Source organism: Mya arenaria, chromosome 5 (assembly GCF_026914265.1).
Source record: "Mya arenaria isolate MELC-2E11 chromosome 5, ASM2691426v1".
Classification (NCBI taxonomy): Eukaryota; Metazoa; Mollusca; class Bivalvia; order Myida; family Myidae; genus Mya; species Mya arenaria.
Window position 1 is genome coordinate 14,095,978 of NC_069126.1, and position 22,909 is coordinate 14,118,886.

Below are 22,909 nucleotides of genomic sequence, written 5' to 3' on the forward strand. Positions count from 1 at the left end.
TTGTATTATTAAATCGTACATTGATTAACTTAAAGTTTAATGATGAAATTATTTAAAAGGCACGAGATACAATGGCGTATATAAATATATTCTCTGCCAATTCAATCCTGCCTCGCCCTCTCCAAGTCCTATTGTTTAGTTGTGTGTAGCCTTAGCCAAACCGAAACCGGAAACGGAACTTGTTGGTGACAGCGGAAGTGACCTACATCATATGATCGATCATCGGACAGCACAATAATCTAAATTATGGTAAGATATTTTGTATTTTGTTGAACTTAAATAATTATGACAGTGTTTGCTTTTTTGTTGTTAGCAGGTTAAATCCCAAAACTATTACGACTGAAACACATGACGGTTATCAATAAGTTATCTTAGAAAAGTGTGTTTATCGGCAGTTCCAGTAACTGACAGCCAGTGATAATATCATTCCAAATAAGTGGGTGGAGAAAGTTTTAGCTTTCGTTGGTTTTGTCTCGAGCCGTTGATGATGAACAATTCAACTTCCCATAAGCATGAACCCATTAATTAACGTACTCCTGAAAGAAAACAAGCTGACTTGTTGTTCACTCTGTTGTTTGGAGACACTAGTCTAATGGGGCAATTTTGCTCGTTCTGTCAATTATTCCACCGAAAGAATTATATTAGAATCAAAGAAGCTTTTTTTTTTGCTTTATTTACCAGAAAGCAACAAACTGCGTGTTTTGGTGAACTTAATGCACCAGTCAATTCTAAAAGCCAACCCCGGGTTAGTCTAGTCTAAAATATTAGACGTGTTATACGGGATTCTTCCAATCCCTAATGTCTAAACGGGAATGTGCGGAGGTGTTTTAAAAATATTGAAATTGTTTTAAGTGAAGTATTTTATGGTTGAAATTGATCATAAAGAGTAATATTCATATTTTACCATGTGAGTGAAATGCTATTTTGCACTAAACAAGCATTTAATGCATTTAAACAAGTTGTTTACCTTTCCAATAAAACGAAAGTTGACTGACACAGAAAACAATTATGCGAAGGGGAACAACTCGATACAATCGTAATAACTCGGCCTCCTCCGACAAAGCTTCGAGATAGACCTCGTTATACAATCGTAACAACTCGGCCATGGCCGAAATGTTCCGAGCGATTTAAAACTGTGCCCTGAAGCCTTGCAGGTGCCCTTCATGTATATATCGTTATTTTTTGACAGAATGAAATGAAGAAAAGCCGTCAAACTCATAATTATAAGTTGGATATTTTTTTTTTGTGTACGGAACTAATATAAAATAACATTATCTGGAAATATTTCTTGTTTTTATGATATTTTATAGACGCTATATGCTTTAACCCGGAATCCTGATCGGAACAACTACCCACTTTTGATACTAAACAATTTGTACGTGAAGGATTTGCCATATCAAAAATCTAAAAAAATCCGTCAACGTGCAATTATTTGGACAACAGGTTAGTCCAAATAATTGTACCTGACATTTACTTTAGGGATTAGAAGAATTCTGTTTTGACTGTGTATTCTTTTCGAATAGACTACTAAAACATTTGTATATAAATTAACTACTGTACCACAGCAATTTCTACCATTCCATTTCTACAGAAACAGGGATATTGTTTATATTATTTGCATTATCATTGAAGTAACATTTTTAACCATGTTACATATTATATTTCAGGCAGGTGGAATGGACAGAGCTCGGCGAGCGCCGAAAGTTCGTGATGCAGAGAAGGAATCTGTGTTTGGTTATGTGTATGCTGTGTCAGGACCCGGTAAAAATTAGATTAGTTGCCTATTTATGTAAAAAGATTGTATGAAGATAGTGTTTTCACTGTTTTGTGATCATTATTGAGATTCCATATACATCAAGGCTTTTTGAGGGCTATATGTGAAAATTACTTGTTTGTACACGTTAAAATGGGCTCATAGAAATAAAAGATAGTCCAAAACATTACGGTGAACTTAAAGGAAAAAGGCCTGATTTATTGTCAATTAATGCTACAGGTATATTGTATTTTTTTTTTTTTTTTTTAAAGCATACTTGAGAGCATATTTTAGCTTTGCGAATGGGGAACGAAATCCGACAGAAAAAATTCACTGCCATACAAACTTAAGCGCAATGTGATTTATTTATAACCATTCTTTGTAATGCATTCACATTTCAATATAAAGTTTTGAAGAAACTTGTCGCTTTTATTAATGGATGAATTGTAATATAACCACTGTCTGAGTCTTTGCAAAAATAAAAGTTTTTACTGCATTCTGAAAAATGAATAATTTTAACAAATTAAACCAATCTTGTAAATCAAATTAATCATATTATGACACTTGTCTGCAACCTTTCAGTGGTGACTGCCCAGAACATGTCTGGCTCAGCTATGTACGAGCTGGTGCGCGTCGGCCACACGGAGCTGGTCGGGGAAATTATCCGTCTAGACGGTGATATGGCTACCATCCAGGTTTACGAAGACACATGTATCCTTGTCTCAGAAAATCTTTTAATATCCAGGGCTGGATGTTCCTGGGCATTAAATAATAAATAAATATATTTTCTATTACTTTTGCTCTTTGTTAATATTTAAAAAATATCTTTTTAAAAGCACACCAAAGCACTAAGAGCTACTCGAATGGATGATGCATGTTGTTTGTGAACACACTAACCTCTTTATCAGTTGGTATCACTTAAGTCATCCACAATAAAAATAATATGATTGTAATATTTTTTGAAGGGCATACATGCCATATCCCCCGTTGGGGGGAAAAATCCCCCAGAATTTCGACCTATCCCCTGGTCCCCCGCTGGGGGATCCATATCCCCTGGAATTTAAAAAAAAAAAAAGCATGACAGTGGAAAGCATCAATAATATTATGAGTGTGAAATTCCATGACGGACCATGATGAATTAGTCCAAAAATTATTGTAATTTGAGTGCAAGTTAATGCAGATATTGCGCAAATTTTCGCCGCATAAAAATCCCCTGGTGCAATATCAAAATCCCCTGGAATTCAGACTGAAATCCCCTGGGAAGCCTCTCAGAAATATGGCATGTATGGAAGGGGGAAAATGGAGCCAGTGGGGGAATGAAAATTAAATATATTTATTTTTTCATGCAGTTCAGTGATACAGTCAGAAGCAAAATTGTTTTTTATCAAATTGATTCATTTATACAATGAAAATGTATATTTATAATCTTTTCTCTCTGCTAAGTGTATTTTTAACAAAATATCTTCATGTAGCACTCCTTTTACCCGTTGTACGACTTGAGGTGTTTCCAACATTGTCTCTAGATTAACATGTTTTTCAATTATTTGATATAGAAATGGTGTTACGGCTTTCAAAACTTTAAAACTATGCCCACAATTTTAACTGACATTGAGTGAAAAACAAGAGCGTCACTTAAAAAAGTAATATATATTGGCTGAAAACAAAACAAAGTTGTTTGCTGTGGTCTTAGATGTAAAAAAAATCCTGGAATTACTTTCCTTGACTGCAATGATAAGCTGGTGTAACAGTGGGAGATCCTGTGCTGAGGACGGGCAAACCACTATCTGTTGAACTGGGACCTGGTATTATGGGCAGCATCTTTGATGGTACGTATCACGTTATTGCACCTTATTTGAAGTATAATTTCAATCAAAAGGGGCTTGTGGGCTTGTGCTAATTTTTAGACCCCTGTATATTTCTATAAATATAACATTTATTTTCACTATCATTCTCAGACTTTTGTGGAACTACTCATCTTTCTTTTCTGTATGTTGATTTTTCAAAATTTAAGATTTTAATCATAAACATGTAATCTTAAATGGCATTGTTTATTTCATTGATTGGCATGGCAATATTCCAAAAGAAAAATGAGAACAGAAATCTTTGGATGAATGCAAAATTACTGTGAAATTTCCACAGAGTTTTGTTTTCCCATTCTCAAGTAGTATAATATCTATTTAATTTGACTAGATATCATCTTGGTAAGTGCTTCTGAGCAGATTTATGATATTATAGTCACCACCTTACTACTGGTAACTCTCAAATTGTGTTAACTATTAAAGGTATTCAGCGACCCCTAGAAGACATCGCCAACCTTATGCAGTCTATCTACATTCCCAAGGGTATTAACACGCCCGCCCTCGACAGATCAAAGAAATGGGACTTTGAACCGTTTGGTAATATCAGGGTACGTGATTTTGTTTTTACCATCCATAAAGCGGTTCGTTACTTATCTAGTCCAAAAACTTTGCAAGTATGATACATATGTTACAAACCAATTTTGTTTTTCATTATTATTTAAATAAGATATATGACATTTACAACCTATTACTATATATTGATAACGAACTATTATTTGAAGTATGTCTTGGTTGTTTTTGTACCATATATTGTTGAACAGTTTTATAATCTTAAAATAAATAAAAAAATAATAGTAAAAGTACTATTTAGTATAATTCGTAATTAGTATTTAGTGTTAAATGTAAAAAAAGAAATATATAAACATTTGGAAGCATTACTAATAAGTGCCCTAAAATAATTAAGAACTGTTTTAGTGAATTAATTCAGTGACATGGTAAACATAATTTGGTTTCCATAAAAAATATGTGTGACTGCAATTATACAAATGGCATAATCAATAAAAACACCATTTTGTTTGTAATTATTACAAAAAAGAAATGCCTTCTAAAGATGAACTCAGATAATATAATTATGTCACAACTTTTACAACGAGGCACATAATGTTTTAAGCATGTCTGTTTTCTGAGGAAAATTGTGATAGCCTTCAACGTCTGCAGTGGCAGCCCTGTGCAAAACTTTATCCATAACTCAAAAATGTTCCAAGATATCCAAATGAAGTTTGTATACATGTTGCCAGAGACAATGGGCACATATAAAATAGCAAGGCATATAACTATGGCTTTAATAATTTTGTAGAGTTGTGCCCCTTGTTTGAAAAAAACAAGAACATGTGTGTTAGTATTTATTCCTGGTTGATCTTGTAGTTCCTAAACATGTAAATACTTGACTGACTTTTTGGTGTAACAGGGGGTTGTGGTGTATGTTTTTTACTACACCGTAATTTGTCCATGGGCGTCGGGACCAGATGGAGTATTATCTTGTAAGGTTGTGGGCCATTGTGCATAAGCAGTGTGTAACCCTTGTTAGAGCTACTGTGGTTCTGTTATGTGCACCAATGTATGCAGCACATGGGACTCCTGCTTCACAACTTTCCTGGAAGATGGTAAATTTTGTTAGATCTGAGGCAGGGGATTAAACTGCGTCTTATCATTAGACCATATATCTGCCACATTTCTTACGCATATATTGGTCACTTCCCATGTCATAAGTCATATGACATGGGGTGATGAGAACACCTGTTTACATAATCATATGTAATTTTTACCTACCAGGTTGGAAGCCATGTTACTGGGGGCGATATTTACGGAGTGGTATATGAGAATATCCTGGTCAAGCACAAGCTGATGGTCCCACCCAGGGCGCGTGGTACTGTCACCCACATAGCTGAGCCTGGCTCTTACGACATTAATGTAAGTGACACATGTATCCTGAATCTTATGACATTTATGCAAATGACGCTCATATTAACCCAGATGTAATGACATTTATGAAAGTGGCACAATCTGTTAATGAGCATGTGTATTTATAAGGCTTTCAGTCTTATTGTAAGATACATGTTCATGCATATAAACATTATTATGTTGCCATGTGAGAATGGGAAACAATTTGCCATATTTATAAGAGATTTGTGTTCATAAGTGTCTGAAATGTTTTGTCTGGACAAATAATAATAACGATAGTAATGAAGTTGAACATTAAATTGTTTAACTTTAAGGCTGAATTTTCAAGAATATTTTTAATGAGTAGCTGTTTTTTGTTCTCTGAGGTTTATTTAAACAAACTCATTGAAAGGCTCAATTTTAACTAATTATGAAATTTGATTTGAAGGAAAAATGAGTACAACCCATTAAACAAAATGTTTGTGTATATTTCAGGACATAATTCTGGAAACAGAGTTTGATGGACAGAAGACAAAGTACTCCATGTTGCAAGTTTGGCCTGTACGTCAAATGAGGCCTGTCGCGGAGAAACTGGCAGGAAATCACCCACTTCTCACTGGCCAGCGTGTGCTTGATGCTCTCTTCCCGTATGTACATGTAGAACCTCATTACAAACTTTGGTTAATTGAACTTACTTAAAGCAATTTTTATCGCGAAACAGAAAAAGTAGTTACACCAAATGTCTGGCACCATAAAAGATTATTAGAATGCTTATGAACCCTTATTTTCATCATTTAGATCTCAAACTGTGTCAAAATTTAGTATTGTTTTCCCTTACTCTAGGTGTGTCCAAGGCGGTACCACAGCTATCCCAGGGGCGTTCGGTTGTGGCAAGACTGTGATCTCCCAGTCCCTGTCCAAGTACAGTAACAGTGATGTGATTGTCTACGTCGGGTGTGGAGAGAGAGGAAATGAGATGTCAGAAGTATTGAGAGACTTCCCAGAGGTATTATTTGCTGAATTTTGGAATGTTTTCTACTTTTTGTTAAACAAGTCGATGATAATCTTATGGCTCAAGTTGAAGCCTTTGACATGCAAATTAATTATCTTGCTTTGTCATTTTGGAGCATGCTTCACATCAGGTGTCTGTTAAAAGAGAGAAATAGGGAACTTTCAAGATTAATTTGCTGAATCTCGGAATGTTTTTCTGCTCTTTGTTAACCAAGTCGATGATGTTCTAATTCTAGTTGAAACCTTAGATGAGGATTCTTTTTGCTTTCTTATACTTTCAAGATTATACTATACTATCAATGGTGAGTCAAAACAAGCAACCTCTGTGTTGAAAATTGAGTGTTTTGCCGAAAAATCACAGAACCAATCATGGTTACCATATTGTTAATTCAGTTGACCATGGAAGTCGAAGGCAAACCAGAGAGTATTATGAAGAGAACAGCCCTGGTGGCTAACACTTCCAACATGCCTGTGGCTGCCAGAGAGGCATCCATCTACACAGGTTTGCGTTTTAGTGTTTTAGCACTGTTTTGTGTAGTTGGCTGGGGAAATGGAAAGCAAGCCAGTTTATTATGAAGAGAACTGCCCTGGTGGCCAACACTTTCAACATGTCCTAGGCCGCCAAGAGAGGCATTAATCAACACAGGTTTTTAGCTCGACTATTCGAAGAAGAATTCATTCAATTGACTTAATACTTCACACAATTGTTCAGGACCATCACCCAATGAGGTTACATAACTCCTTATCCTTAATACAAGTTATGGCCCCTGATTGACTTAGGTTAAAGTTTAAGGCAAGTAAAAGTTAAGGGCAAGTTGGGATATTAATTTAAAAAAACAGCTATACCGTTTATTAAATGCACTTAATAAAATTAAAAATTATTCACGACCATCTTACAACAAGAAACATTCATCCGTTTTAAGCCTAAATACAAATTATGGCCCTTGAATTTTTTTTATTTTTATTTTTAATTTCCTTTTAAAAGGCATATTTGTATATTCTTAACCACATTTTCATAATGGGAAATCAAGTTATTTGAATGACTTGCGTCATTGTTTGGGTGGGCTGGTGGAAGGGCAGCATCAAAGTCAACTTTAGTATCGAATAATTTTAGTTAGGTTTGACATAAAAAGACCAAACTTGGTATTATTACATCATTATTGTATTCTAAGTCAAAGTGGCGTAGTCGAGCGTGCTGTCTTACGACGGCTCTTGTTGTACATTCAGTGGTGTAGGTCTGAAGACTTGTCAGTAAATAGATAGGGGTCAATAGCAACAAAATTATACCTAGTCAGTTAGAGAAATATAGCATGGTACCCTCACAGACAAGGTCTTGTCTAAAACATGTTGCATTTTATAAATCAGCAAACATATTCACATAAATTAAAACTTTAATTAACTTGTTTATAAAATGAATTAAGCTTCTGTTCATCTGAGAAAGAGAGTTGTCTAAGTGTCTACTCACAGCCCTCTTGTCTGCATATCATTATAATTAAAGGATGATGACATTGAAGATATTGTTCAGCATTATGGCTCTATTCATTGCAGGTATCACATTGTCCGAGTACTTCCGTGACATGGGTTACAACGTGTCTATGATGGCTGACTCCACCTCCAGATGGGCTGAGGCTTTGCGAGAAATCTCTGGTCGTCTCGCTGAAATGCCGGCTGACTCCGGGTACCCCGCGTACCTTGGTGCACGATTGGCGTCCTTCTACGAGAGAGCTGGGCGAGTCAAATGTATCGGTAACCCTGCCAGGGAGGGCAGTGTCAGCATTGTGGGGGCGTAAGTTTGCCTTTTGAAGACAGATGTGGTCTACATTTATGGAATCTATTACACGATTTCTAGGGAAAGATCCATAATACATGGCTTTTTAGCAAAAATTGGGAAAAGAACCTTATTTTTATTTAGGGAAATTTGATAATGTAAAGTCTTCATATTTGGAAATTCAACAGTTTTTCGTGTAAATGCATCAAGCTCATTTTTAAAAGTCAATAGAAGATTGACATAAAATAAGAAATGAACAACTATTATGACACCAGCAAAAACAATGATTTCATGTTTTAAAAAAAAAACGTTAAAGGAAACATTTTTTTTTTTCGATGAAGTGTCTATAAATTGGGAAAAAATGTTTTTCAATTGGAAAGCATTACATGTGATTGTAAAACTACAAGAGAATGTGTCCTGTGGGATTTTCTCGACACTTTTAGCTCCGAACACTGATAAATCATGTCCTTCACTTTTATATCATACCAATTATCTTACCAAACAGTTACACCTGAACCAAGCTGAGTAAAACTGAGTAAGGTGTTCTAAGATTAATTTTTGGCAAGTGTGCTTGAACCCATCTTTTAGCTTCAATCCTTTCCCTCTATTTTAGTGTATCACCTCCAGGCGGTGATTTCTCTGACCCTGTCACCGCGGCAACCCTCGGTATTGTGCAGGTGTTCTGGGGTCTTGACAAGAAACTCGCCCAGCGGAAACACTTCCCCTCCATTAACTGGCTTATTAGCTACAGTAACTACATGAGGGCGCTTGATGAATTCTACGATAAAAACTTCCCTGAGTTTGTGCCCCTCAGAATAAAGGTATGTTTTGTTTTAACATTAGACTGGCTGATATATCAAATACACGAGAGTGCTTGATGAATTCTATGATAGAAATTCCCCTGAGTTTGTGCCCTTCAGGAGTGTTAGTTATAATATTTTAAAGATTGAAGAACATGCAAGAAAATGAGTAAGATTCGTTCTTTGAAAGCTTGGTTATTGATTTTGGCTTTGAAATTTTAAGACATTTAGTTCTTTAGTTTACTGTTTGCTACTATTGAAATGTTGATGTCTATATAACATTTATATTTGGAAGCGTATACTAATAGGCACTATTTTATTATACATTTATTGCCATAAAAAGTATACTGACCATATCTGAATTTTAGACGAGGGAAATTCTACAGGAAGAGGAGGATCTGTCTGAAATTGTGCAGCTTGTCGGCAAGGTAAAGCAGGATCAGTGTTCTATTTCTGAAGAAAATAAAATCAGTTGATAATTTTAAAAGAAATAAAATAAATGCTGATCATATGTCATATACTAATATTGTGCCATAAAAGTCTGTTCTGTAAAACAATTTTGGTTAATTAAACTTTTCAGTAGGTAATTTAAATCTTCTGTTTTCAAAGAAAAAAACGCGAGATATAACCATATTGTCATAGCCTTAATGGAGTCGCTGACTTCAATCTAGCGAAATCAGCACTCCTAAACTTAAACCTTGGTCATTACTCAAAAACAGTTCCAAGATTTTCCAAATGAAACTTGGTACTCATGTTGCCAACATATTCCAATGAAACTTGGTATAAATGCTGCCAAAGACAATACACATTTACAGCGATGCCCATAAGTCTGTCTATATACATTTTCTTGCTTTAGCAATTGAAATTTAAACATGCCAATTAAACATTTTTTTCCACTCATTTGCACAATCACTTGTATCTTTACAGGGATCGTTAGCAGAGTCTGACAAAATCATCCTCGAGGTTGCCAAGTTGATCAAAGATGATTTCTTGCAACAGAATGGTTACACACCTTATGACAGGTAATGTCTTTTATAAAAAAAACTGTTTATTGAAAGTGAATATCATTTTGGCACAACAGCAATTAGTAATATTTGTTAGTTTAGTATGGTCACCAAGCCAGACAAGTGAGTTTCCTCCGGGAACTCAATTTTCTACTACGGCACAAGACCGCACTCTTGTATATCAATGTGCCAATGAGATTGTTGAAAATAATGTTGTTATAACTCCTTTCACAATTGTTGTTGTTAAAACTTATTTATTTATAATATGATCCACATCACATACATTTTAGATGTTTGTATCTTTGTCTTCTTGAAAATGAAATACATAAACCCCCATCTTCAAATGAGAGCTGAGGGAATTTGTGGTCAAAACAAATTAAATCAAACTTACAGTTGATCAAACGCAGGTGAATTGATTACTACCATGATTTACATGTATTTTAAAGAGAAATTAGTGTCAAAGTGCTTACCACTATGTTCACTTTAGAAGCATTACAAACTTTTCATAACATTTGAGATGTCTTAAATAATGAAATGCCAAACTTGGACTTAACAATTATTCCATAATTTGTTATCCCATTGTTTTTCAGATTCTGTCCATTCTACAAGACAGTGGGTATGTTGAAGAACATGATATCATTCTACGACATGGCCCGTCACGCTGTGGAAACCACCGCTCAGAGTGAAAACAAGATCACATGGGCGATCATCAGAGACCAGATGTCACAGACATTGTATAAGCTTAGCAGTATGAAGTTCAAGGTTGGTTACTTTGTACGCTTTCATATATCTTTATATGATTTTAAAACGTAATACTGACAGCAGCTGTCATTACACAAAATAATCATACAGTAGATTCGATGTTTTCCTTAAGGCCAAAAAAAATGGTTTGGTTAGGGTTACATCCTTTTCAATAACAGGTAGGTAGGTAGGTTTTTTTTCATTAGGTTTTATATGAGGACGTTATTGTCATCACTGGAGAATGGTGTTGTCTTCTGCATGAAGCTTTTAAGGTTTTAAACCACCTGTATATAAAAACACACATTTAAAAGAATATTATTTTTTTTTAAATTATATAGATATTTACCAACTGACTATATAAACAGTAGGATCAGCGCCTTTTTCGTTGGAAGGGTCGAGTAACCCGAAACAAATGTATTTTTTAGGCTTTATAACAAAACAGGGGAATTGTCCCAGAGTTTGATATTTTCATGTGTTTTCATAAATTTAAATGTTTTGACTGATTTTCTTCAGAATTAAACATTCTTGTTCTTGCAGGATTCTTAACTAAACACATGTTCAAGTGATAATGTCCTTGACCTTCTAACAGGCCCAATGTATCTTGCATGTATACATCTACATGACTTTTATCTAGGTATGTGTGAAAATATTATGCCTGATTTGCTTGAGGAAATTGTTAAGAGTTAAAGAAATTCCATGAATATCAAATGACTGATTTTATCAGATGCTTATCAACGCAATTATGAAAAGACATTTCCAAATTGATCTTGAGTTTCAATATAAGTGTATATGTACATGTACAAATACTGTTCATATATGTACAGGCCATCTTAACGACGAGCGTACGAAGGAATAATATTAGATCAAGGATTAAGGTTAAACATTCAGTGCATGTTGCAAATTCGATTGAAACCTTTATTTGCAAATTCAAACAAACTGCTATTAAAAGAAAACAAATGAAAACATAGGCTTTTAAATAGATTATTTACTACTCAGGATAGTGTATTTTACAATTTTGGCAGAAACTTGATGCTAGTTATGCCCCCACAAAGTGGCGGCATATAGGGTTGCCCTTGTCCGTACGTACATCTGTCTGTCTGTACGTACGTACGGCCCGAAGATTGTTTCCGATCTAATTCTTGAAAACCGTTTGTCCAATCCTCACCAAACTTTAAACACATGTTTGTGACCATAATATCTTGATCAAGTTCGATAGTCATGGAAATCGCTTTAGTCATTTAGGAGTTACGGCCCTTTTTTGCCAAAAATACTTCAAAAATATATGTTTCCAATCTAATTCTTGAAAACTGTTTGTCCAATCCTCACCAAACTTTAAACACATGTTTGTGACCATAATATCTTGATGAAGTTCGATAGTCATGGAAATCGCTTTAGTCATTTAGGAGTTACGGCCCTTTTTTGCCAAAAATACTTCAAAAATATATGTTTCCAATCTAATTCTTGAAAAGTATGTTGTCAATGTGGATCCAACAAGTTTTTTCCTGCCTGAATGGCGCCATATAACCTATACAGTCTTGCGATGCCGTAAAACCCAACTCAACTCAACTTATCCTATATGTGCAGATTATCCTGAATAATCATTATGGCTTATTTTCTGTGACAAAAAATCGAAGTGGGGGCATCCGTGTCCTATGGACACATTTCTAGTTTTGTATATAATCTATGATATTACATTGTAGGACCCAGTCAAAGATGGTGAGAAAAAAATAAAGGCCGAATTCGATGATTTGTACGAGGAGATGCAGACAGGCTTCCGAAATCTGGAGGATTAACGTCCCTATAGCTGTAGTGTTCAACTTACGCATTGGATCATAAAATTGTATGCGAACAGTAGTTGTCTGATGATCATTGTCAATTTGTCATGCATTGAAAATTTGAAATACATCAGATGAATTCCAAAAGTTATGTGATAATGTTTTTTGTGTAATGTGCTGTGAATTAATTATGAGAAAAGTCCCATAAACAGTATAAAAATGAGTTAACTAGAATATGCTTTGTTTTGCTTGAAAGCTTCTTCAAATCATTGGCTTTTTCAATCATTCTAGATCAAAAATCTTAAATCAGCATCACTCGGAGAGGATTCTATGACTTACTAAATTTGTGCCATCTTGATGTTAATTACATGTTTGCAAGTTTGAAACTACAAAAATACTGAAAATGAGGTATTTCGTTGTTAAAATATCATTTTTACAGTACATAATATGGAAGATTTGTTGACAAAATGCTATAATCAGTATTAATACTGAAAACTTTCATCCATGTAAGTACTGGTAATGTCTGTGAATAGCTTTTGATTGGTGCTTGTATAGGCACTTTATTACACATTTGTCTCTATGCATTTGTTTATTGGACCGTCTCTTATTGTAATGAAAGTTAATGACTTAGCAGCGTGAATTTTCTGCATCCTGATATAGATTGCAACATGTAGATTAGCACTTCAAAAGCTACATGTACATACATATATACATGTTCTGGTTTTCCCCATTTCACTGAAATAAGTAAATTGAGAATGTCAGTCAAACAAAAAGTTGTTGTTGAAAAATCTAGTCTCATCAAATTCATATCGGGTACCTGTTTTTATTACGTTTGACTAATTTAAGGTGTCTGATACACAATTATGTGATTTTTGGATGCCTGGTGACCGCTTAACATATGGGTACCATTTGAAAGGGTTTTGTGTGCAGAAATGAAAAAATGTTAAGGTTTACTAGAAGTGATATAAGTACCTTCAAAGATTGTAAAAATAAGTTGTTTACGTTCAATTTCAGTTGAATTAAAGAGCAGATATACAAAATGTTATAACTTGATGTATGATGTTCCTTTGGTCAATTATTTTACATGTAAGTAATGAGGCAGCAAGTACCCTTCAAATGATACCAATATTTTATGGGCCACCAGGCATCAACATTTAACATAATGGTCAAAAGAGCGTTCCGAGATCCAGCCAAGAAGTGGTTCGGATTCCTTATCATAGAATAATTCCAGGAGACTACATGGTTAGATTGTGAATTGTTTATTTGTATTTTAAAGATTATAATTGCAGCAGTGTCAGGGTAATGCGAACATTTCAACGGTGGCCTACTTTGATTGGAATCTGTGAGGGTTATACATGTTAACATCAAGTCCTATACCTCTTGTAAAAATGCCCCTTTTTCTTAATCCCAAGGAAAGATATTATACAAGGGAGAGAATGCACAGGGGTAAAATTGTGAGAACTCTGGTGAACTCTGAATTCATTTCAAAAATATGTTATAAGTGCTCTCTGAAATGGACATTGAAAAGATTGCAATAAATTGAAAAATATGAAAGCAGACAGTAATGTTATCATATTCTGTGGAGAATAAGCGTATACTATGAAAAGTAAAATTTGGTGACTTTGAAAGGCTGTTATCTTCCAGAAATTTTACCTAGTCAGAATGCTGTAGATGTTTCAACAATGTGAAGCAATGTAAAAAATGTATGCCATGTTTGTGAATATGTATTCAAGAAAGTATTGTTAAATTATTAGAAGTATTTGTAATTAGCAACTCCCTTGGTGTGCATGTGTTCCTCGTATCTGTTATAAATCATAGACACTGCCATTGTCAAACTTACAAATATCCATGACAGGCCAGAAAACACACATAGATGAATGTCTAAATTGAAAACAATTGCATGCCTTTCTAGAAAAAAATAATTTGAATTATGGCTCAATCAAATGCATGGTCATTCTCAGTTTACAATTTGCAATACAGATTTTAACATTTGTTGAGTAGGCAGTTTAATGTTAGTTTAGTAGGGAAATTAATATTTATTTATTAGAAAAATAACTATTTGTTTAGTAGCCATACTCATGAAGCAAGAGTAAAATAAATGATTCTGTGGTAAAATACTAGATGTACTGAACATAAATCATGTATAATGAGTAACATATGCTTGTTAAAGGATCTGTCAAAATCTTAAAATTATGATCATTTTATAAACTATGAATCATACAAAGTCGATAGTGTACATTCAATTTACCTCAATCAATGCTGAACTACATATAAAGCTCTAAGAACATTCAAACAAACCCGTAAAGGAAGGTTTTATTTATATCATTGCTAGTTCTATGTAGAAATCCATATGTTAAATGTTCTCAGAATATGCATGAATTTATTTGATAATATTCTGTTGAAAGTATAAAATATGAGGATTTGAATGTTAAATTTGTCAAAGAAAACTTGAAGGTTAATATTTAGATAACATGTTAATAATCAAATACATTTATATGAGTCTTATACTAAAGGACTGTTGAAAAGTGTGCTCACTTTAAATAAATGTAACATTCCTTGTTCTCGAACATTTTGAGCATTCATCATATGCTCATTGTGAGTTATTATACATTTATGTACACAAACTGTTGTGCATCCTTTGTTTTGTACATGTATATATTTATTGTACTATAAATTGAGTTTGTATTTGTAAGAAATATAATATACGAGAGATATAAAAAATGCAATAAGATAATACAGTGGTTTGTTTTGTTGAATCCCTTTCCCATAAATAGGGATTTTTCATTTTGATTGAGGGTCAGTAGGCCAAAGGTCAATGTCATGGTCACGTGACCTTAACTAGAAAATTAATGGGCGCATCCAACTGGTCAATAATCAAAGAACGAAAGAAAGTTCAATATGATATGTATCACAAACATTTGTTTTTCAAGACTCTGTTCATGTGTGGTGCTGGTGGTGGTGGTGGTGGGGGGTGGGGGGGACCCAAGTTCCTAAAAGATAATGAATGTTGCACCACAAGCCCAATGCACATGCAACCTTTTGAAATACAAGCTCTTTCAGGGTCCATTTTTGTTAATCCTGATTATATATAAAGAGTGAAATGTTCAGTGTTTATGCTGCTTTATTTTTCTATATAATGTTTTAAACAAAATGACATTTCAGTAATGAAACACTCTTTTTTCAGTATTTTGGAATTTTCCACCCATGCTCATGTCTTGCACCTGAATTTTAAACCCTAAAGAAAAGATTAGATTTGTAACCTAAAGAATGGAAACTAGATTTAGGCGACTATGAATGAATAGATTTTCATCCCAATCCATCCCCTCTTTTTTGATAAATATTGAACTGGGCTATTTGTGTATCAGTCCAGTACCATCCGGGAACGGCACTTATTCAAACCAGCCAGTGTCGATGTAAACATTCATCAGACTTTATTCTGTAAATCAGGCAAATTATTACGATGGTGTTTGTGGCTTAACTAACAAAAGCAAGTTTATAATACCAATGAGAAATGGTTTCTTTATCATTTTGGGGACAAAAGTTATAAAAAAAACAGTACCAGGGTTATACACTCTTAGGCAAAATACAACAAAAGTTAATTTTCTTATAAATTTATTCACATATGATCATTTTTAAATCTGTTATCAATTATAACAATATACATTTTGCACACTGTACATCAAAACCATAGTTATTGCACAAGCTATATTGCAGTAGGAGTCATTTTGGAATAAAAAATAATACTTCACATGCTGTATGTTTAATATCTAAGACAATCTCTAACATGATATAATTGAACATGTCATATACTTAAACAAGTGATGTTCAACACACTAAAGAGAAAAGCATATTTATGAGGTTTAGTTTCAACAAACCTATGTCCAATAAAAAGAAATGTAATAAGATATGTTTGTCAAACATTATGCCCCCTGAGCCCCGCTTCAAAACATGGAAAAGTTTTATGAAGAAATGCAATGATTATTAATAGCTGCACAAAGATTCCATGAAAATGAGGAAGAGACAAGGTGTTCACAAGACTGTTGACCATGACCTTGACATTTGGTCTACTGACCCAACTCCCTAAAATTGAAGTTTTATGATCATATTTTAAATTGTTATTAAGTTATTGTGATGGCAGTTTTCATACATATCACCGTTGACCTTGACCAAGTTGTTGTACACACTATTTTTTATAAGACCCCTTAAGTTTGACCTACTGACTTTAAAAACAACAGGGTTCATCTAGGGCAACCTACGTCTGAAATTAAATGTTCTTACAGCAAACTGTTCTCAAATTATTACCCTGACCTAAAGACTATTGACCATGATCTTTGACCTCAAAAACATAAAAAGTCTTCTACAAGTCAAGGGCCTCACTGACATTTTATGGTTGTCAGTCAAATAATTTTCAAGCTATTTTCTGGATATAGTTTTCATAAGACGATTGACCTTTGACCATGTAAACTGTAAAGGGGGTCATCTACTATTCAACGGAACCCTACACTGAAGCAGATAAAGCTATTATTGTTAGGACAAGACATGGTCTACCTACCAAGCGACAGAGAGACAAACATACCGATGCACCAACATTTGCAAACCTATATGCCACCTTTGGAAGGCATTATAAGTTATAACACTGTATCACAGCCTTTTCTCACTAACATCAATCCACAAAAGTCTTCATTTATGAAAACAGATCCAAGTCATCCCCACCTGAGCTGACATTTTCTTGAATATATTTCATGATATCGTCTTCAGTCAGAGTCTCAACATTTGCATCTTTCTGGTCAGGCACTACAGGAGCGCTGTCTACCTTAGGCTTAGCCTTCAGTGCTGGCTTTTGAGGAAGACCTGGCTTAGATTTAATAGGAGGTTTAGGCTTAGCACTAGCATCTGTTACAGGACTTTTTGCAGCTATGTCTGGACTGATGTCTTGGCTTCCAGGTTTTGGTTTAACCACTGGTTTTGGTGTCAATGTTGGCTTGGTTGACACAGCTGGTTTTCCTGGTAATCCTGGTTTTTTACTTAAAGCTGGTTTTGTAGATAAAGCTGGTTTTGCAGGTAATGCTGGTTTAGGAGTAACTGCTGGCTTTGTTGGAGGATCAGCTTCTACTGATAACAAGAAGATACGAGTGATTATATTGAACAGAGTAAAACAGTAAGATTTTTTTTTAATTTTGGTCTTTCAGGTCCAAAACTAGTGTAAATGAAAAATGGATATAATGAAATTTGAAAAAAAAAATGAATTTTTCCATGTTTTAGTGTACCATAAATGCAAAACATTCAATATGTTTGATTTTCACGCTTTTGAAATTACTGACAGAAAGAAAGAGTCGCTAATGCTGTTATTCCACAAGTGAATCATAATTTATTTCATTATGTTATACTCCGAAGAATATGTGAGTTATACCTTCTCCAACCATGGTCTCTTCTGATTGGTTATTTTGAGAAGTCTCTTCTGATTGGTTATTTTGAGAAGTATCGTCTGATTGGCTAACTACAGAGTCTTCTGATTGGTCAATATCTGCTTTGTCATCAGCCTCCAACTCTGATTGGTCGGTGGCTTCTGGTCCAGAGGTCAACTTCATGTCCATAATCTTATCCAAGTCTTCATCACTGTCTGAACTGGAAATAAATCTAAATATACATGTTTTTTCATCTATCTTGCAATATCATTGTAATTCTGTTTCAATTTTATATTTAAATTATGGTTAAAAACTATTCCTGATTGTATTTTATGTGCTAAATTGTGTATCCTTATAATAACTTAATACACAAAATATGTATATACAGCAATATGAACGTAATATGTATTAAATTGTATTTCCATAAAATTATTTTCAAAAAAAAAAATACATGTAAGTCCATACAAAAAAGACAATTAAGAGTTGGAAAACTTACCCAAATAAATCAGCATTATCCTCCACTGTTGGTTTGACCTTTTGTGTTGTCGCAGTGTTTGACCTTGAACCTTCTATAAATAGTTCATCCCCTTCACCTTCCTGAAGTGCACCAGAAAGGTCAGGATCATCAAACAGCTTCCTATCGCCTGGCAGGAAGAAACATCAGAATCAGTGAAAAATGAAATGAGGGCAAAATATGAGCACCACTAGCGATGGTAAACTCAACAAAACATTGCTCTATCAAGCACCAAGAGACATAAGCAAGCTTTTGATACCAAAAACTATGAAAGGTAACTATGGCATACCTGTGTTGGAGACAGGTGGCTCATCACCAAAAATGTCCTCCTCCTCACTGTCCCCACCCCCTCCTTCCCCTGTCTCAAACAGATCCCTGAAAAAAACACATAGCTGATGAAAATGCTGCATTTATTGCACAGTACAGTCACCATTTCCCTTTAACTGAAGGAAATTTAAAGTAAAATGATATCAGACAAATTATGAGTGAAATTGAGCTGTACGAAATTAAGGTTATACAACAATATATCTTCCTGGTGCAGATCAAATGTTCCTTACATATGGATTAGGATCTACATGTTTTGAATAATAAGTTATAACATTACATAATTGATGTATCAAATTGCGTGAAATAATATCATATTAATATTATGATACAAATAAAAACAAACTAAAACATGTATTGTAAATATCGACGCTAGTTTGATTTGGAAGCTGGGTTTTTTTTTAAAGCTTATAAACCCACTCTTCTTGTTCAGGCATGTCATCCAGAGGGGCAGATTCCTCCGTGCTGTCTTCAGTCTTTTCCACGGTGCTGTCAGACACAGTCAGCTTCTGAAGTTGACCACTCTTACTCCTGGAACTGCTTACACCTGTATTGGAACATTCAACTACAGTTTCATGGTCCCTCAAAATGGGCACCAGTACTGGTTTCTATCTAGAAAACAGACTGAAACATGATGAAAGTTTGGTTAAATAACAACAGCTTAGAAATGTTGATTTGACACTTGTTTTTTAAAACAGACTATCAGTTTTGTCTTCATATTTATTTTTAATACCATTTTTGTCTCCATATTTTCCAATAAAAATGTATAATAAAAATAAGAATACATTTTAATACCATTTTTACTTAGTATCGAGACGTAGTTTCTACAACATTTATTATTTAATACATATTTATCTTTTTATACACACATCATTGTATACAGTGTTCTTCCAGCCTTGACTATACAATAAAATTAAACAAATGCTGGTGTACATTATTATATATATTTCCATCTAAAATGAACCTTACCCAAAAATGTTAACACTAAAGGATCTGTACAAATTTTTGGCATCGATGCAATAAATTTAACAAAGTGGTCTAAATTATTCCTTCTTTCCTTGGCAACAGCCTCATTTGCCATAAGGACTTTCTTTGGAAGTACCGGCAAAACTGTGCCGCTGAATTTCGTATTCAGCTTTCCATGAAGGTCTTCAAAATCTTGTAATTTTTTCATGACCTTAAAACAAGTAACAAAACGTTAAAATAGAATCATGCAAAACAAGGGTAAACACTGTGCTAAAGTTCAAACAAGAGCGAGTGGAGAGATTGCCAGTACATGTCTGCTGTTTACTTCATTTTTACATTCCAACAAAGGGCAATATTGGTACTCGACAAGTTATTAGCCTTGATTAATATGTGAATTGTCTCTGGCAACATGTGTACCAAGTTTCAGTTGAAGATTTTGATTTTGAGCTATGGCCATCGATAATGTATTTGCACTATGACGACCATGTCAAGACAAGTAAGACAACAAAAGTATCACAACACCCCAACTTTTTTTCTTTGAAAAACAGACAAGATAAATATGTTCCATTAGGAAAGTATTGAATAATATAATTGAGAGAAAGTCTTTCTATGAGAAATGTGAGAAACATGAATTAGAAGATGCAAAGTGTACTGCCAACATTCTGAAATTAGATGTTAGATCCTATTTTTCCACATACTCTTAAGAATGTAATGTAAGCTGAATAAAATGCAAATTTTGTACTAATCAATTCATCAGGAACTTTCACAAACCCAGAAGCAAAATAAAAGACATACACACCTTGATACAGAACTGGTTGTAGGGCAGTACATGCAAGTAATTCATGTACAGAACTAGCCAGAATAATGCACTTTCAGGAAGAATGTTTTTAATTATTTGGATGTTTTTGTGTTTACCTGTTACTGAGAGACTGTCAAGATATAAAAGCGTTATGTTGTACAGTATAATAAAGAATAAAAAAAATAAAAATAAAGATCATCAAAAAAATAAAAATAAAAATAAAGATCATCAAAAAGACTCTAGGGAGGCCATTTATCCCTGGGCATCTACAGGGCTTTTTCTATAGTACCCACAGGTCCGACTATCGGACACACTCCCAAAGCAAGATATATGATATTTTTCCAAATCTTAGAAAAATAACCCCAATCAAAAGTTGTTTTTTTTGTATTGTTTTTTTTAATATGAAAGTCTTTCCACCTGTACTGGTTCATTAAACATCCTAATAAATTATGTCATGTGAAGTTTTGGGGATAATTGAATTCAGAAATTATTGATTTTCATAACATTAAGAGATTAGTCTAAAATACTATCTGTCATGATTTATTGCAATAGATATATACACCCCAAAGATCGATATTTCAGCAGTTTCAGGTCTTTTGAAAGGGAAAAGAAACTAATAATAAATAATTTCCTCTTTCACAGGCGACTGAAATGCTAGTTCTTTTAACTGTAAAATTTCCTAATTTCTGCGATGTAAATGTTCACAAAATGTTGTTTTCCCATGATGAGTAGAAATAGGCCTGATGTATTAGAAGTGGCACCAAGATCCCAAAGTAAATACTATCAGTATATTAAATATATTATATCTACCAATCAAATAAGAATCACCAAATTAACCTACAGTGAACTGTACATTATCCGCGTCCTTGTGTTTTGCAGATTTGAAGCAAGGAAGTGATGACACAACCATCACCTGGTAGAGATAGGTGGAGCCTACCATCCCCTTAGTCTCATGGTAGGATGTGACAGACAGATCCACACCACTGTCTTTGTTCTTCACCTGTCTGGAATAATGGAAGACTACATAATTAACTGATTTAAACTACAGTTGTATGTTGTGTCAGCAGATCGCTTCATTATGGAAAACCCATTCAGTAATGTTAAATTTTAGGACAGCAATTGTTGAAAATTATTGTCTTTGGAAACAGAGAAATGTGGCCATGACTGAGTGGTAAGCGCATCAAAATGTGGATCAGAAGATATCAGGTTTTAATCTTCACTCAGATCTTCTCCACTTAGAACTTGCACACACCAAGGAATGGTAAATGGTTCTTAATCACATGTTACGTCAGGTCTTAAGCTGAGCTAATGTTATGTATTCATCATTGCCACGATAAATAAATCTTTCTTTAAAGGGAAATTAATAAGTTGAAATCCTGACATTTGCCTAGTGGTGCCAATATTCCAACAGTCCTATGATTCAAATTAAATACAATAATCGACCGTGACAGCTAGATTCCACAGATATACAATATTTAATGATAACGTATACATGAAAAAAGTCAATTTACCTGACTGTTACAGTTGCTGCACTCATTTTGCAGAATTATGTTTTTACACGCCCACTTCTACTTTCATTTTCACGATCCGTATCACTAGAAGCTTATCAGAAATAATCAGGTTCAAGTAAAAACGGCTACATCAGTACCGGTCGAGACATTTCTATCAAACAACAATTGTTGACTCAGATATTGATCACCTTTATTAATAGACTTTAAATCCATGTTGTAAAACAGCTGTCCGGACGACTTATTGAAAAAATATTTCCCAAAACATGTGTAAACGAGATAACCAAAATATCAATAATAAAGTAAACCTGACAAGAAACGTGTGCGTGGTGAGGGGCTCAAACCCACACCCCCAGCACACAGGCATGGTGCTTCTACTAACTGAGCTAGCCAGGCGGCTGGTTCTTACTAGCACACTACACTACTCCCCCTGTTATACCTACGGAGGCATTGCTGACATTTACACCTGCTACAATTTACTGCATTTACTACAACTTCCATTTCAGATCAGAGTTTCAGTAATTCTTAATTGCAAAGTCAAATCTTAATTTGAACAGTATTGTCAGTATGACCATTAACATATATGTGGCAGCTTATTTATCACAGCAAGTTCCATATAGTTTTCCTTGAACTTGTCCGTTTCTCTCTCTCTCTCTTGCAATCTACAGGGTATAGTATCAGTTTGCCACATAGTGATTTGATACATTGATTTAGGAGATGAAACTTATTTGCCACAGTCAAATAATAAAAATTTGCCATGGTTGAAAAATGATAAGCCACCGTTGGATAACCATTTGAAAC

The 22,909-nt window shown here is 34.3% G+C and overlaps 2 protein-coding genes across 3 annotated transcripts; one reads left to right on the plus strand and one right to left on the minus strand.

Annotated features, from left to right (window-relative positions):
• The first annotated feature begins 191 nt into the window (after positions 1-191).
• On the plus strand, positions 192-15,326 carry LOC128234673 (V-type proton ATPase catalytic subunit A). The gene is made up of 15 exons (XM_052949075.1): positions 192-249; positions 1,668-1,761; positions 2,336-2,464; positions 3,490-3,579; positions 4,036-4,160; positions 5,386-5,523; positions 5,989-6,140; positions 6,337-6,499; positions 6,898-7,006; positions 8,053-8,290; positions 8,886-9,093; positions 9,441-9,500; positions 10,000-10,094; positions 10,667-10,838; positions 12,518-15,326. The coding sequence occupies exons 1-15, from the start codon at positions 247-249 to the stop codon at positions 12,608-12,610; spliced, it is 1,869 nt and encodes a 622-aa protein (XP_052805035.1). The 5' UTR covers positions 192-246; the 3' UTR covers positions 12,611-15,326.
• An 847-nt stretch (positions 15,327-16,173) lies between these two features.
• LOC128236121 (HCLS1-binding protein 3-like) lies at positions 16,174-22,190 on the minus strand. 2 transcript variants are annotated; one of them, XM_052950980.1, is made up of 8 exons: positions 22,112-22,190; positions 21,442-21,604; positions 19,805-20,012; positions 19,256-19,382; positions 18,801-18,886; positions 18,494-18,641; positions 18,003-18,217; positions 16,174-17,701 (listed from the first exon to the last, which is right to left on the minus strand). In XM_052950980.1, exons 1-8 carry the CDS (start codon positions 22,135-22,137, stop codon positions 17,277-17,279), a joined length of 1,398 nt encoding a protein of 465 aa, XP_052806940.1. In that variant the 5' UTR covers positions 22,138-22,190; the 3' UTR covers positions 16,174-17,276. The 2 variants fall into 2 exon arrangements, with proteins under 2 accessions (XP_052806940.1, XP_052806939.1); XM_052950979.1 differs by having other exon boundaries at positions 16,175-17,704.
• Positions 22,191-22,909: the final 719 nt, after the last annotated feature.

Excerpts from the sequence above, each read along its gene's own strand:
- LOC128234673 (XM_052949075.1), top strand. Across the intron at positions 1,762-2,335 it reads GTATGCTGTGTCAGGACCCG|TGGTGACTGCCCAGAACATG; the intron begins GTAAAAATTAGA and ends GCAACCTTTCAG. Across the intron at positions 8,291-8,885 it reads AGTGTCAGCATTGTGGGGGC|TGTATCACCTCCAGGCGGTG; the intron begins GTAAGTTTGCCT and ends CCTCTATTTTAG.
- LOC128236121 (XM_052950979.1), bottom strand. The coding sequence starts at position 22,137 with ATGAGTGCAGCAACTGTAACAGTCAG. Across the intron at positions 20,013-21,441 it reads CGGATAATGTACAGTTCACT|GTCATGAAAAAATTACAAGA; the intron begins GTAGGTTAATTT and ends ACTTGTTTTAAG. Across the intron at positions 17,705-18,002 it reads AGAGACCATGGTTGGAGAAG|TAGAAGCTGATCCTCCAACA; the intron begins GTATAACTCACA and ends TCTTGTTATCAG.